The sequence below is a fragment of the Lepidochelys kempii genome, chromosome 4 (assembly GCF_965140285.1).
Source record: "Lepidochelys kempii isolate rLepKem1 chromosome 4, rLepKem1.hap1, whole genome shotgun sequence".
In the NCBI taxonomy this organism is placed as follows: domain Eukaryota; kingdom Metazoa; phylum Chordata; order Testudines; family Cheloniidae; genus Lepidochelys; species Lepidochelys kempii.
Window position 1 is genome coordinate 17,580,316 of NC_136383.1, and position 15,743 is coordinate 17,596,058.

General features: G+C 41.5%; 1 protein-coding gene across 9 annotated transcripts in view; it reads right to left on the bottom strand.

The window, feature by feature from the left end:
- The window catches only part of WDFY3 (WD repeat and FYVE domain containing 3), a 262,135-nt gene that overhangs the window by 45,063 nt on the left and 201,329 nt on the right, over positions 1 to 15,743 (bottom strand). For all 9 annotated transcript variants that reach the window (XM_073340560.2, XM_073340559.2, XM_073340566.2 and 6 more), the window contains 3 exons: positions 7,959 to 8,141; positions 2,233 to 2,390; positions 715 to 792 (listed from right to left, as the gene is read on the bottom strand). In XM_073340560.2, coding sequence (XP_073196661.2) covers positions 715 to 792; positions 2,233 to 2,390; positions 7,959 to 8,141 — 419 coding nt within the window. The remainder of the gene's footprint in view (positions 1 to 714; positions 793 to 2,232; positions 2,391 to 7,958; positions 8,142 to 15,743) is intronic.

Genomic DNA, 15,743 nt, shown 5'->3' on the forward strand with positions numbered 1-15,743 from the left:
CTGCAGACATCCTTACTGCAGATTATTTCATTTTTTAAAGCATCTACATGTAATTTATAACTTTAACTTCCCATCTGATGCTTTGAGTATTATTATAAATATTAAAGCAAAAACTGTAAACATTAAAATAACCAATATGTAATAAACTCATTGTCCATTACAGAGAAATATTTACCCACCAGTACAATCTCTAAAGTGATCCCATGTCCAACTGACTACGCTTTACATGTATCCACAAGTACCACCATTGCCATGCATGGTTTATATAAATAAGTCAATGTCTAGAAAACTATTTTCAGAGTATACCTTTTCTTTATTAAATTACATGAAAAGGGCAATGACTGCTACAACAAAAAGGTTTTCCTCATTAATGTACTGAAAGACTCATGCATCTCTTTTTAATTTGATGCACAAACCCATGCTAATAATGGGCAGTGGTTCAGAGGATAGGATGCCAGATTGGGAATCAGGAGGCCTAGGGTCTAGTCTCAGCTCTGCCACTGACCTGCTGGGTGACATCGGGCAAGTTGCTTCAGCTCTCTGTGCCTCCATTCTCTCTCTCTCTGTCACGTTGTCTGTCTTATCTGTTTCAACGTTAAGCTCTTTAGGACATGGACTCTTTTACTATGTGTTTGTACAGTGTCTTAGGGAGACAGTATATGCAGTTTAATAGGCTCATCTTAATTCTAATTAATTCCCTGGATACTCCCTTACCTCTTGATACTCTTTGTATTGCATGTCTACCAAGTCCCGAACCACTGCAATGTGAGTGAACATCCACTGGGAAATTTCCTAATCATAAACGAGACAGAACATATAGAAAGCAATTTTACAAAGGTAGATTTTTACTGCAAAATATATGGATAAAACACCTTAACTCTCATACAGATCAATTTCTTCTTAAAAATATATTAGATTGATTTCAAACCATTTAATACAACCATATTCTTTAGTTTACTTATGATCAATTTTCTGAACTAAACTAAACACATGCTGGTATTATTTAATGGTGATCTGCAAATACTTAGAAAACATCCCAGAAATACACCAAATACCAAAGGGTAGGGGGCATTAAACAAATAAATGAATTAAAACTTCAGTTAATTTAAAAAGAAAAAAGGTAACTTATGAATGGTGCCTGGTTTGCAGACTACGGAGACTGAAGACCTCTGTGTTCTATGGCTTTCTGCCAATGCATGACTCTTCACCCTGTTCAGTTTTTGGCCCCTCTTCCACTCTGGACATCTAGGGTTCCAGTTAGAACACCTGTGATGTTTTTTTCTGGTATGGGCACCTGTCCACCAGGAAATGGACTAGACCACCAATTCATTTCACACAGGCCACTGAACACCTACTAGGCAACCTAGGGTTCTACTCTTCCACACCATGCAGAACATTAGTAGCTCCAAAGGAAGTCAGATGGAGTTACTTTTATCCCACAGGAAGAAAGAACCCATTAGCAACCTGCTAAAACAACCAGATACACATTTTTCTTCTGTTCTAACATCCAGACAAATTCATGATAATTGAAGAGATACCATAGCATACACTACACTGGTAACAGCAAACAACAATGGTGCTGTTGGTTATCGTGAGGCTGAGTGGGTTTTTAAATGTATTTTATTTTAATTAAAAAAAAAAAAAACCAACAACGCTGTGCTGTTTTGTAAAGTTAAACTCTTTTTAATATATTCTATGGTTGAGGTGCTTCAGAAGTCAACAATTTTATTGTGACATATACAGGGGGATATCATCTTTTATTGAGTTGTATTCTGTAGTAAAGAAAATACTGCTGGACAGTGTAATGCTTTTTAAAGGAAACCTACCATCAAACTTCACTAAACCATACAACACTGTTAAAAACCCAAGCACCCACCTTACTTCCATGGGTTGACTCCAGTTTACTGCAGCTGGATTTTGCAAATTGGGATGATGTAACATTACCGGTTTAGGACCCAATCTATTGAAGCCCTCAAGCACAGGTGTAACTTAAAGCATGTAAGCAGTTCCACTGACTACAATGGAATAACTTGCTGCTTAAAGTGGCTTACTAGCGTGCCTTATGGAGCAGGAGTGACCAAGTCTGGATATTCAGAAAGGGGGGAAAAAGGTACTTTTTTCTCCTCTATCCCTTGCTACTTGGGGCATTCATCACATACAGTGAAGTGTGAAATTGCTGGATTTTTCTCCCAAGTATTTACAGGTGACCTTTAATAAAACAATACAAATTACCTGCGTAGAGAGATTATGTTTGTTGAGCCCACTCTCCTTTCGGTTTCTTCTTGATCCAGTTAACTTGGAAAGGCCAAACCCACTGCTGACCCGTGAAAGCTTCGATTGTGTGGTTGGAACTAAAGATTCCCCTCTACTGATACATTTCTTCTCATGGGCTATATTAAAGAGAGCGCTGATGTTATTTTTCTGATAGAATTACCACTTTACTTAGCTAAGCACGATTCCCATCCCCCTTTTCTTAAAATTAAAAAAATGACCAACAATTTTCATATACAATTAGATAGCGTTAACCATGAGTCAACGAGGTTCTTAACGAGTAGAACAACAGCCTTAAAGCATGATGGATCCACATAGAATCCTGAACTCTGGGGTAGGTTTTGTTCTATGCATTTATGTTCACCGTACCCAGGGACCTCTCTCAGTTTGTTCTTGACAAACATTTATACCATGGAAGAGAAATTCAATTACAGAGCTCTTTCCATTTACCCCCCACCCTTCCCCCCCAAATCTGAAAATCTGGCTTTCCTGTTGGCATTCCATTCTGTCCTGAAACATGATACGAGTTCCCCACACAGCTATTTCTACTTATCATACCTAATTCCATCCAAGTGTGGAAATATGGCACAGAAAGGTATTGCTAAACTAACAAGTTTTCTCAAACTTTACTATAACACATGTTCAAGGCAAATTATGAAGAAACAATCAAGAGTCTCTCTAGCAATAAGAGAAAAAGATTTCTAGATGAAATTGGTTTAAAAATAGAAATGGTGCATTTTGAAATTAAATTTGTGGAACAGATGCAGCTATTTTTTTCCTTTCTTTCAGAAATTTATCATTTAGGAGACAGCAAAAGTAGAATAATCAATTGTGTATTCAGTATCAATTTGAAGACTCCCAGGTAAAAATAATGGAGGTATGCCAAAAATATTTTTCCATCTCATTTTCGTTATGCTTATTTGCACCTCTCTTGAAGGAGTAGAGAGCATTTCCAAGAAGGCTTGTTTTGGGAGTCAGAAACCAAAAGGTAAGCTACAGAGCTGACAAGTTTCATTCTCTCTTTCACATTATAAACAATGGAAATAAGTACTAAGGAATGCTTCTAACAGATTTTGGATAGGCTGGGGCTATCAAAATATAAATAGCATATTTATATTGTGGCAATCCCCAATAAGCTGCTTTCTAAACACAGACAAAAACACACAACCCTCTGCCCTGAAGATTTTGAGAATAGAAACTGACAGCTCAGCTGCAGTTCTCAAACACTTTCCTCATACTTTTGTTGCTTTTACTTTTATGGAGCCTACATCAATTCACAAATATTTTCAATGCGTAGAACAGGTATGATTGTTACACACAAGATACCGGACACAAAACCAGAAAAGCAAGGAAATGAGAATTGAACCCACTTAACAGTGCACAGCTTCTTGTACTCTATCCACAGGCACAGACCTTATAACTACTGTACAACACAGTCTACACACCCTTAACCATGCCCCCGAAGGTTGCCAGCCATCCAACACTCCTTTTACCAAACTACCCTCAAAACACACCAATTAACAACAACTAGTGTTACAATGGGGTAGCATGATGGAGGGGCTGTGCACGCAGGAGGGATGCTGAGGGAGTAGTCTGATGCTGAGGTTGGTATCCATAGGGGCCAGGGCTGGACTAACGATATGGTGCTTAGACATACCATGACACTGTCCCCTCTGACGCCCCAAAACTGTACTGTGGTTCTGCCAACTCCCACCTGAAGTGGAGATGACAGATGTCTCCTTTTCCTCTGGGAGTCAAGGGCCAGCATGAGGTCAGCTTTCCCTCCCCCAAAAAGGAGCAACAGGGACCATCTCCCCTTGAGAGTAGCAGCAGGGGTCCCCTTCATCTCCCCGGAATAGGGAGGGGTGGCAAGCAGACTGGGCCAAACCCAGCAGCCAAGACACACTTGTATGGGTAGGATGTGGGTCACCCGGGGGGGAGTCCTCTGTTGAGGTGGCATTGGTAGAGTTTCCCAGAGCTGTGGATGCACTTGGGATGCACCCCTCAACCTCTGTGAGATGCACATCTCCTTGAACCACTGTTTCAGGTGGTCTGCAGACTCAGGCAGAACACTGTTTCAGATATGCTTGGCTTGTGTTATCAAGCTTTTCCTGAAACTAGAAACTTATTTTTAATTTTAAATAAATGGAATCCTAGATTCTGACTTAATCACATGTCTGCAGGAGCTGGAGCCTAAGCACAGGTTTATAGTGTCTATGCCTTAACTCAGCCATGCTATGAAGGTTGAGTTCAGGCTCTGGTGTAAGGTCTGTAGTGTACTGTAATAGCAACGAGTCCTGTGTTTACACATGGAGGAATAGATGATGCATACTGTTAAGTAGCTTATTTTTTATTTTCCTTGATTTTATCGTTTTGCATCGTATGTTATGTGCATTGCTACCTTAACCACGGAAAGTCTGTCCTACCCAGGGCTGTCTCAATAATGGAGCTCTGATTACCAAGGGAGCTTTGCCTGCCCCCTTCTTCTTACTGCTGTAGATTTTAGGAGGTGAGATATGGTGAAAGAGAGAGAACTGGGGGCTGTGGCAGGGAAACAAAGAAAGGTGAAAGAAGCAATATTGCCAAATCTAAAAATCATGTATTAGGCCCCCTGAAATCATGAAATTGACAAAAATAAATAAATAAATAAATAAAAAAGATCAGCAGCTTTAAAAGTACTACCACCACCACCACTCCACTTTTGTTGTTTGCTGTCTGATTTTTGAGCCATTGGGGGAAACAACTACCAAACGTGATCATTTCAGGTTCAATATTCAACCTTAAATTCAGAAATATGTGATCCTGCCTGTTAGTTTCTTGAAGGGGACTCCACTTACCCTCTCCTGACACCGAGCTTTGGGGAGCTGCCATTTTATCCCTCTTCATCCCCTCTCCACCAGCCTGTCTCCCTCCTAATCCTTCCTGCCTTTTCCTTGTATGTCCCATTCTTCCTCTCAGGCTTCTACATACAGCCTCCTGTCTACCCTGTTTTCTTTTCAAAAACTACCTATTGAGATGGATCTACTGAAGATTCACCTCTGACAATTTTTGCGTAAACACTCAATTTCCACAACGAAAGCCCAGCCAGATGTAGAAAACCAAGAATTTTAAGATTATTTCAGAAAGCCACCTTAATTATAGAGTCTCAACCAGCCTCTCCATAATTAGTTTTTAATGCCTGCCATTTATCATTTTAAAAATTAAAGTGATAGCATGGACTAATCAAGACAAAATGTTAATGAAAGTTTTGGCTGGGTTACAAAGTATTGCGAATGGCAAGGTGTGATGGAAAAAGTGAGGAAAAGAACCATGCAAACCGTTTTTACACCATGTCTGTCATCAAAGCCAGGTTACACTACACCATATTGGTACACAAGGAGTATTTGTCCATTTTTCCGCATCTTAACTGATTTCGCAACCATATTTAATATTCTCTGTTTCGAAAAGACCTAACTAAATTGTGAAAATTTAGCATTGAAATGAATGAGTGGGAGCTTGGACTCACACTGTCCTTTCTGGGATGCTAACAGGAACCTACTGCTAATCTGGATTGTTGTCCCGAAATTCCACTGGTCACTTGTTTCTTTTCAAATGTGAATAAACAATAACCCACAGAGATTAACCTTGTCCAATAAAACAAATGTGAAACCAGCAAATAGTTCAGTGCTATTGGCTTCAGATGCCTCTTTCAGTCTGCAGTTATAGCACCGTGATACAATGCTGAAGATATTTTAATTCCTATTAATACCCCAACCTTTGTTTAATTCCCCATCCTTATTTAGTGAACATCTAACACAGGAACAGTAGCGTCAGAGTTGCTGACAATGTGACTTACTGATGGTCAGGACCCAGACTTGCCTCAAATGATATTTTTGCAAAAACTATACTGGAATAAATTTTATGAAAACAATTCTGTAGATAAGAGTTATAACTAATGAGTATTAGTTATACTGGTATATTCCAGTATTATTCTGGAATGCACAGAATAATAACCATTGCTCTAGTTCTAGAACAGAAATCACCTTATAAGAAATAGTGATAAAGGATAAGAATATAATTAATGCCAGTCAACATGGTTTTATGGAAAACAGGTCTTCTCAAACAGACTTGATTTCAGTCTTTGAGGAGAATACAAGTAAATGTAATATATTTACACTTCTATAGGGATTTAAAGCAAAGTGGATTAAGAATTTGCCAACTGCCAGATCTCAAAGTAGCCTTCAATGGGAATCATCACCCAATGGGAGTGTTTCTAGTGGGGTTCTGCCAGGATTAATATTAGGCTTACATTTTTTAACATTTTCACCAACGATTTGGAAACAGAAAATCACTGCTGACAAAATTTGAGGACGACAAAGATTGGCAAAAAATAACCACGAGGACAGATTACTCATACAAAGAGACCTGAATCATCTAGTAAACTAGGTCCATTGAAACAAAATGTGTTTTAATAAAGTTATACAACAAGGAACAAGAAATGCAGGCCATATCTACAGAATAGAGATCTGTATCATAGAAGGTAGTGACTCTGAACAGGATTTAGGAGTTATACTGGACAAGCAAATCAACATGAGCTCCCAGCATGATGCTGTGGCAAAAAGGGCTAATGCAACCCTTGGATTTATAAACAGGGGAGTAATGAGCAGGAAAGGGGAGGTGATTTCACCTCTGTCTGTGGTACTGGTGAGACTGATAATGGAATATTACATGTAGTTCTGGTGTTCGCATTTTAAGAACAATGTTGAAAAACTGGAGAGGGTGCATAAGAGAGCAACAAAAATGATTCAGGGGTTGGAGAAAATGCCTTACTGGGAGACTTAAAGGAGCTCAAAGGTTTAGCTTATCAAAAGAAATCTTGAGAGGTGACTTCATCAAAAAAGAAGAAAATTTTCTCAAGGGAAGAAAACACCTAATACTAAAGGGCTCTAATCTAGCAGAGAAAGGCATAACAAGAACCAGTGGCTGAAAGCTTCACCAGGACAAATTCAAATGGGAAATAAAGTACCACGTTTTAGCAGTGAGGATGATTAATCACTGGAACAAACTACCGAGAGAAATGGTGGATTCTCCATTTCTTGATGTTTTCAGGTCAAGATTGGATGCCTTTATGGAAGATATGCTTTAACCAAACACAAGTTATGCTTTGGTCAAACAAAAGTTATTGGGCTCAGTACAGGGGTAACTGCATGAAACTTAATGGCCTGTGATCATATTAGATAATCTAATGGTCCCTTCTGACTGTAAACTCTACAAATCTAGGAATTTAGGATGTTTTTGCTGCCACAAGTACAGGATAAGTGCATTATTCACAAAAGGTGGACGTATGACAAATGAGTTGTACAGGTCTTCCCAAACAAGAGAGAATAAATTTTTTAACCCATGCCATCATATTTTATTTATGCTACAAGTGCATATTATTTTGTCTCTCTTTTATTGCTAAATATCTGTTTGTGTAATGGTCTGCAATTTGTACCATGGTTTGAGAAACATATGCCAGTTTGTTACGCAGAGGTGTTGGTGTGATTGTAGTTATATCTGCCAATAAGTGCTATAACGTATATACAGAACACAAACTTCCTAAATTCATTATTAAGGTTACAAAACACATGAGACTGAACATCTGGTGTAGAAGATAACAGACCAATTTGATATTTTTTGGAATACTATATCTTCACATTTATTCTTACCCAAGTGATTTTGCCAGCATTTTAAACTTGCTTCTTCAATAAAAGGTCTTGCTACAACTATATCCACATGACCACGGTCATTGACAGGTAGTGTGACTTTGAATACTTCTTCTAAAACTTGTTTCTTACTGTGAATCAGCTCTGTCCATACTCTGTTTATGGCTTTTAAAAGAAGCTGGCGACCTAAACAAGGTAAAAAGATCATAAATAATTTCCGACCACATTTTGGCAGTTTTACAGTAAGTATTAATGAGCTGAGTGACTAATTCATACAAAAATATATATCTGACAAAGAAGGCTTTGTATTCCCCACATGCAGAATGTCTTTTTCCTCAAATTCTTTGCATTTGACCAATTTTTTTTGACAAATTTTCTCCTTCCATAGATTGGTGATCACAAACACTTCTCTCTGAGTAGTCAGCATTCCAGCTGTGTTGATTTAGTTGTGTTTTTTTCAGGTAAGTCACACAGCATTGCTTCTGTTTCCTGATTGGATGAGTGAGTCAACAAGTCCACTGCAAATATACTGACATGCGTATTCAAAATCTGGTTTCCAGAAATTCTTGCACATGTAACTTTTAAATTGACATTCGTTCTGTTAACCTTGAACTCATAACTGTTTGTGGGAAGCAAAACACAATCAGGCACAAACACAACCAAAGAACATTCATGTGACAACTCAAAAAAAATTATTTACAATATTTGTTCAGCGCATTCAATACCTATAATCAATCTGGGACTCAGTCTTGTTTTCTGAATCATGTCTTCCTTTCCACATTAAGTATTATCTTAATTTCATACTTTTATCTCCTCCTCAAACTGGCCCCCAAGTGAGGGAGGTAGCTTACATTTTGAGACTGTGGCAGTATATTTCTGGTTTTATTAGTAGTGATACAATGTTCTAGTTGAAGGCTGCTGCCTACATTCTGCCTATGAAAGCTACCAATGAAGAACACTGAACTGGTATATCATCAGTAGCATGAGTGGGATTAACTGAGCTCCCAACGAGACTTTCTTCACTAGTATTACATCTCATCACCATTAGTCTGTGTGATTGAGTATTCTGTGCCCTTAAGATATTCCAGGGCATAAGAAAGATGACAAAAAAGAATCATTAAGGACTTAAACTCCTCCCATTTTAAAATAATGCTTTAAGTGATATGGAGCAAGCATATTTGGAAAGGGTTTGGTAGCATATTTGGAAAGGGTTTGGTTAACTGGGAAGAGACAGGACAGGGGAGGGTTGGACGGGACACAGAAGAAGTGGTCAATTCCCTTTGAAACCTAGAATGGAACTCAAGATTCCAGAATTTCACCATTTCTCCACTGTCAGCAAAGAATTATGAAACCCACTGGGTAAAGTGCATGTGTTTCCATCCCCTCCTAGTGCTGGTTCACATAACAGTAATGGGTTGTCATCCTCTATCAGTTACTCCAATAGTTCAAGTGGCACAGGTATGTGTGGTGGATATAAAGGTTCCAACCCTCATGATGAAGCATGTGGATGTCAGTGTGATGCCACATAACTGAAAATACAAATTCAGTCTCCTTTTTTAAAAAGCTAGCAAATTACACCAAAAAAATCCTTAAGTTAAAAGAACATTACTAAGCTTGTAACGTCAAGCACTCAAAAATTAGGAAATGCCACTATTAAGAGTGCCTGTGCAACCTCAGTTCAGCCCCTTTGTGCATAAGCACTTTGATACCATCTTTGATTACATGATCACATACTTTTATTTCCATAGGACTCTTGCTTTATTCAATGCATAGTACGGACCTGCTCTGGAGAGGAATCAGAGCTGTGTTAGTAAAGGAGGCTGTTGCCTATAAGTCCCCTGCCTCATTTGTTGTACAAGTTGAAAGGTGTGTAGAGAAGGAGGCAAGGGATTGCAGGAAGAAAAAGGATAATCTCATGGTGAAGGCCGTTGAATGCGACCCTGGACAACTGGATTCTATACCTGCCTCTGACATGGAGATCCAGTGTGACACTACGCAAGTAACTTGCATCAAACTTTTCCACAGGAAATCACTGATTATGTGTTTCTTATTTTCTCAGTGCCTGATTTGAGACCCTGGGGTCTGATGTGCTGAGCATTCAGAACAGCAATGGAAGCTGTGCTTTGAACATATGGAATTCAGGTTGTAGGTGTCTCAAAAGGGCCACCAAAAATTAATGGAAACTTCTGACCTTAGTCTCTCTATGCCTCAGCTCCCCAACCTGTAAAATGGGGATAATACCCCTTAGTCTCACAGAGATGTTGGGAAAAAGAAAGGTTACTTACCTTATAGTAACTGGAATTCTTCAAGCTGTGTGGTCCCTCTGGGTATTCACTGTGGGAACGCATATGCTCCTGCACCCAGAATATTAGCGTCCATTGGTCCACACGTGTGCCTCCTCATACTTTCAGCAGAGGACATAAAAGACAGTGTGAACCAACCACCTCTCCAATTCTGACTCTGCCATGAATCACGTGATGATGCGAGCAGAGGGGAAGGAAGGCAGGTCATGAATATTCATAGGGATCATACATCTTGAAGAGTTACTGTAAGGTAAGTAATTTTTCTTTCTTCTTTGATTGCTGGACCTATAGATATTCACTGTGGGTAACTCCCAAGCAGTATTTGTTGAGAATCAGGGTGCAAGGAAGCATGTTGTACCACAAAGTGGGGGATCACTAAGGCCAAGGACACTCCCTCCCAGCCAAAGCTTGGGCTAGTGCGTAATATCTGGTGACGTTGCGTATGGAGCCTCAGCTAGCTGCTCTGCCTATCTCTGAGAGGGGGATTTTCTGTAAGGAGGTTATTGATGCTGCTTCAGCTCTCATAGAATGGGCCTTGACAATTTGAGGAGGATGGGGTTTCATGAGATCATAGCAAAGGATGATGCAGGAGGAAATCCACTTAGAGACCCTTTGGCAAGAGATAGCTTTCTAATGGTGACAGACGACCTTAGGGACTTCTGAAAGGGAGCCGTTCCATGCTGTTAGAAGGCTACAGCCCTGCACACGTGCAAGGAATGGAGCCTTGTCTCTTCCATGTTGTGGTGAGGCTTGGGTAAAACACTGGAATGTGAACAGTCTGGTTTAGGTGAATCTCAGAAGGAACATTCAGTAGGAACTCTGGATGGAGTTAGAAAGAAACCTTGTGAACAGCTGCAAAAAGGTAGATCCACCATAAGGATCCCAAGCTCTCCAACCCTTCTAGCAGAGGTAACTGCCATCAAGAAGGCGATTTTCAAAGAAAAGTGAAGGAGAGAACTGGAGGCCCAGGGTTCAAATGGTGGTTTCATGAGTGCAGAGAGGAAGAGGTTCAGATCCCAGACAGGGACTTGTTTTGAAACTGGAGAGAATGTCCTTATGATCCCTTCAGTCACTCTGCAGTAATACGGTGAATAAAGACTGAGTAGCCCTCCACCTGGGGCTGGGAAGTGCTGACGGCTGCCAAATGTACCTGTGGGGAAGCTGACTGATAAGCCGGTTATCTTGAGTGAGAGAAGATACTCCAGAATGACAGGAATGCCCAGTGCCACTGCATGTAAATGATGCTGCTGACAACAAAGGGAGAATTGCTTCCACTTTGCAGAGTAGCATTTCCACGTAGAGGGTCTCCTGTTGGTATTGAGGATGGACTGAACTCCCCCATAGCATGCTCTCTATGCATGCAGCCCATCAACAATGATGTTGTCAGATGTAGAGATGTTGCGCTTCAATGTTCTCTCATTCTGGGAAAGCAGGTTCCAGAATGGTGGCAGGTAGACACATGGGTGAGAGGCTAGCTGTAGTATGGCAGTCAACCAGATTTGCCTCAGTCACCAAGGCACCATAAGGATCACTATCGAGTTTGATCTTCCTGAATACACAAGGAAGCGAAGGTATGGGAGGGAAGGCATACATCAGTGGTTCTGACCACTGCACCAGGAAGACGTCCCTTCTGATAATGAGGCCTTGGGCTGGCTGGGAACAGTACGCAAGGTGCTTTTTGTTGTCTCAGGATGCAAAGAGATCCCAAGATGGGAACATTCACTGTTGGAAGATATGCTGTGCTATTGATGGGTGATGTTCCCACTCATGCTCTGTTTGCGAAGGCTGCTGAGACTGTCCACCAGTGAATTCATCACTCCTGAGATGTGTACTGCTCAAAGGGTGATTCCTTGCCTGATGCACCAGTTCCAGAGGTAGACCACTTCTCTGCAAAGTGGGGTGGATCTTGCTCCTACCTGCTTGTTTATATAATAGAAGAGGTCCATACTGTCTGATTTGACCTCTAAGTGGGTGGATTGAATGATGGGTAGAAATGTCTTGCATACCTTATGAATTGCTCAAAGCTTGAGTAGGTTGATATGTAGCTTGGATTCCTGAGGCGATCAGAAGCCTTGGCCTGTTTGGCTGTCAAGATGTGCTCCCCATCCTAGTAGGGAGGCATCCGAGATGACTGCATATATAGAAATGAAAGGGAACCCCATGCATACTTTGTCCTGGTTGTCCCAGCAGGTGAGAGATGTCAACATGTCCCAAGGAAGAGAAACTTTCTTGTCTAAGGAGTCCCTTTTTGAGGCACAGACTGACAATAACCAGATTGAAGGCATTGTAAGTACAATGACATAAGCATACACCACCATGTGGCTCAACAGGAACAGGTAGAATAGGGCTGTAAGTCTGAGGTGAAGCTGGTCAATGAGAGCCCTCATAGCAAGGAGCTGTTCCTGAGGTAAGTAAGCTCTCACTATGTCTGAATTCAAGTTCACCCCAATGAATTCTATGGTTTGTCTGGTGTGAACATGGACTTGCCTAAATTGGCTTGCACTGCAAGTGACTGAAAGAGTGAAAATGAGATGGTGGATGTTGCATATACCTCCTGGTATAACTGACCAGCGAACAGCCCGGTCATCCAGGAAAGGAAATACTGGTCTTCCTTGTCTGTGCAGGTAAGTGGCCATCACTGCAATAACTTTTGTAAATACCCCTGGGGCAGCCAAGAGGTTGAAAGGGAGCACGCTGTAGTGAAAGTGTTCTTGGCTCACTACGAAGGACAGAAATCTTCTGTGAGCAGGGTGAACGTCCACATGAAAATGTGTCTTTCCAATTGAGGGCTATATACCAATTGCCTGAATTGATGGAGAGTATTATAGAGGCCAGAGTGGTCAGGTATTCTGAACTTTGAGTGTTGTATGAAGAAATTTGATTGTCTGAAGTCCAGAATGGGGCTCCAGCCACCTTTCTTTCTAGGAATGAGGAAGTACCTAGAATAAAAAGAAAGGGAGTACTTGTGGCACCTTGGAGACTAACAAATTTATCAGAGCATAAGCTTTCGTGAGCTACAGCTCACTTCATCAGATGCTCACGAAAGCTTATGCTCTAATAAATTTGTTAGTCTCCAAGGTGCCACAAGTACTCCTTTTCCTTTTACGGATACAGACTAACACGGCTGCTACTCTGATACCTAAAATAAAAGTCCATCCTTATGTGAGAGGGTGGTATATAGTCTCTACTGCCCCCAGTTGAAAAAGACAAAGACAGTCTGCCTCCCATTTCAGAATCCTCTCATGAGAGTGGTCTCTGAAAAGGGACAAGGAAGGTTTTTGTCTTTTTTTTGGAAGGGAGGGGGAGGGGAGAGGAGGGAGCCATTCTAGCATATAGCTATTTCATAGAACGTTCAGGACCCACTTGTCCATTGTAATAGCATGTCACACCAGGAGAAAGGGTGTGACAGTGGGCAAGGGAGACTGGCTGTCAACCCATAAATGTCTCATCTAAACAACTTTCTAAGACGTGGCTGCGAAGTGGAGGACAGGGGTTCAGGATGGTTCTTGGAGGTTCATACATTATCTGTAGGAAGACAGCAGCAGTCAATGCCAAGGGAGATGAGGCCTGGGTATTTTCTACAGGGTACCGGAGTATAAATAGCCAGAGAGATGAGGATAGCTTGTGAATCTGAGAGAGTATGGAGCAACTCATTGGTTTGGTTACTAAAGAGGTTGCTGCCATCAAAGGGAAAGCCCTCAGTGGTGGTCTGGACCTTTTTGGAGATCCCAGAGGTCTGCAGCCATGAAGCTGTCTCGTGGATTATTGAGGTAACCAGTGAGCCTATTACTGTGTCAAGGGATGCCTGAAGGGAACAACTTACTGCTCGCATTTCCTCCTCCAGAATGGCCTGAAAGTTAGGCCTGCATTCCTGAGGAAGTTTGTTCATGAACTCTAAAAGCTTGTTATAATTCAAGAGGCCATATTTCAACATCAAAGCTTGGAAGTTTGCTGTTCAGAATGAAGTGAGCTGTAGCTCACAAAAGCTTATGCTCAGATAAATTTGTTAGTCTCTAAGGTGCCACAAGTACTCCTTTTCTTTTTTTTGAAGAAAATAGATTCATTTGGTGTATGGAAAATGAAAATACATCATTTGGCATTTTTATCTGGTGGAGTGGATTTGGGTTGGTGTAGCTGGCTTCTTTTATAACTGCCTGGACTGCTAGGGAATTGGGATTAGGGTGGGAAAACAGGAATTCCACTCCTTGGGTGGCAACAAAATAATGTTTTTCAGCCCTCTGTGGGGTCTGGGCTCAGGTGGCAGGAGTGTGCCTGATCACTCTGGCAGGTTCCATGATGGCCTCTTTAAATAGGAATACCACTTTGGAGGGCACTGTAGCCTGAAGGACGTTCAGGAACTTATGTGCCAGATCCTGGATCTCCTCTAGTGGAAACCGGAGAGCATCTGCATTCTCCTGAAATGATCCTGGTACTGTTTAAAATCATCTGGGTGTAAGGGGGAGGCTGGTGATACTGCCTCATACGCAGAGGATAAAGAAAATCAATCTGGTAACTCTGGTGGTATTGGCGGTTCTGGCTCATCCTCCTCCATCAGCTGTTTCTGTGGGGGCCACGGTTGTTTACCTGGTGTTAAACACTTCTAGGCGCAGAATGTTGGGTCCCATATTTTTGTGAAAGTAGTAAGGGTCCCAAAGACCCCAATAAGAATGATGGGATGAGTCACAGGGATTCGGAGTTGGACCTCACAATGGATATCATTGGTCCTTGGGTCAGAATTACTGATGGTGGGGATGAAAGGGAAGGAGAGTGGTTCTCAAAGCCTCAGCTGGGCTGATGGCTCTCCGTTGGGTATCTGGAGAGACCATCAGTACTGGCTCATTTGCAACTGATGAACAGGACTCCTCACATTCCAATGGTGGGGCTGCTGGATCTAGTTCCAGCTGACTGGGACAACAGACAGATGGAAAGTGAAGTGGATGAGGCTGATCCTCCTGTTCCTAGTACCAGCATTGCTGGGGAGAGGACCTTCTGCAGCAGGATTGATTCTAAGAGAATCAGAGTCTCTGGGTCCACATACATAGATAAGTCCTCCAGGACAGCATAGTGAGGACCTCTCTGAGTGAACTGCCCATAGTCTTGTGCTTTGTCTGGACTGTATATGCCTTCTTGAAGCTGGCGGATCTGTATGGGGGAAGTACTGTCAGAGCAGGGGGAAATGATCCCTTCTGACCTTCCTGGAGTTCTTAACAGTCCCTCACTATGTGGTTTCAGGGTACTGCCTTTTCTCTACAAACTCCAGGCACACCCATTCCAGAGTACGGAGTCTTGGGCAGTATCAGACAAAGGGGCAAGATGGACTCTTTTTCAAGGATCCATCAATAGATTTATCCGTCTTCTTGCATTTGCTCTTATATTCCTCATGGTTCTGCTTGGTAAAGACCTGTGCTTGGTGAAGGACTCCAAACTACTGGTTCAGGACACCAGTGAAACATTGCCCAGAAAGGTGGAAGGGGAGAGGGAAGGC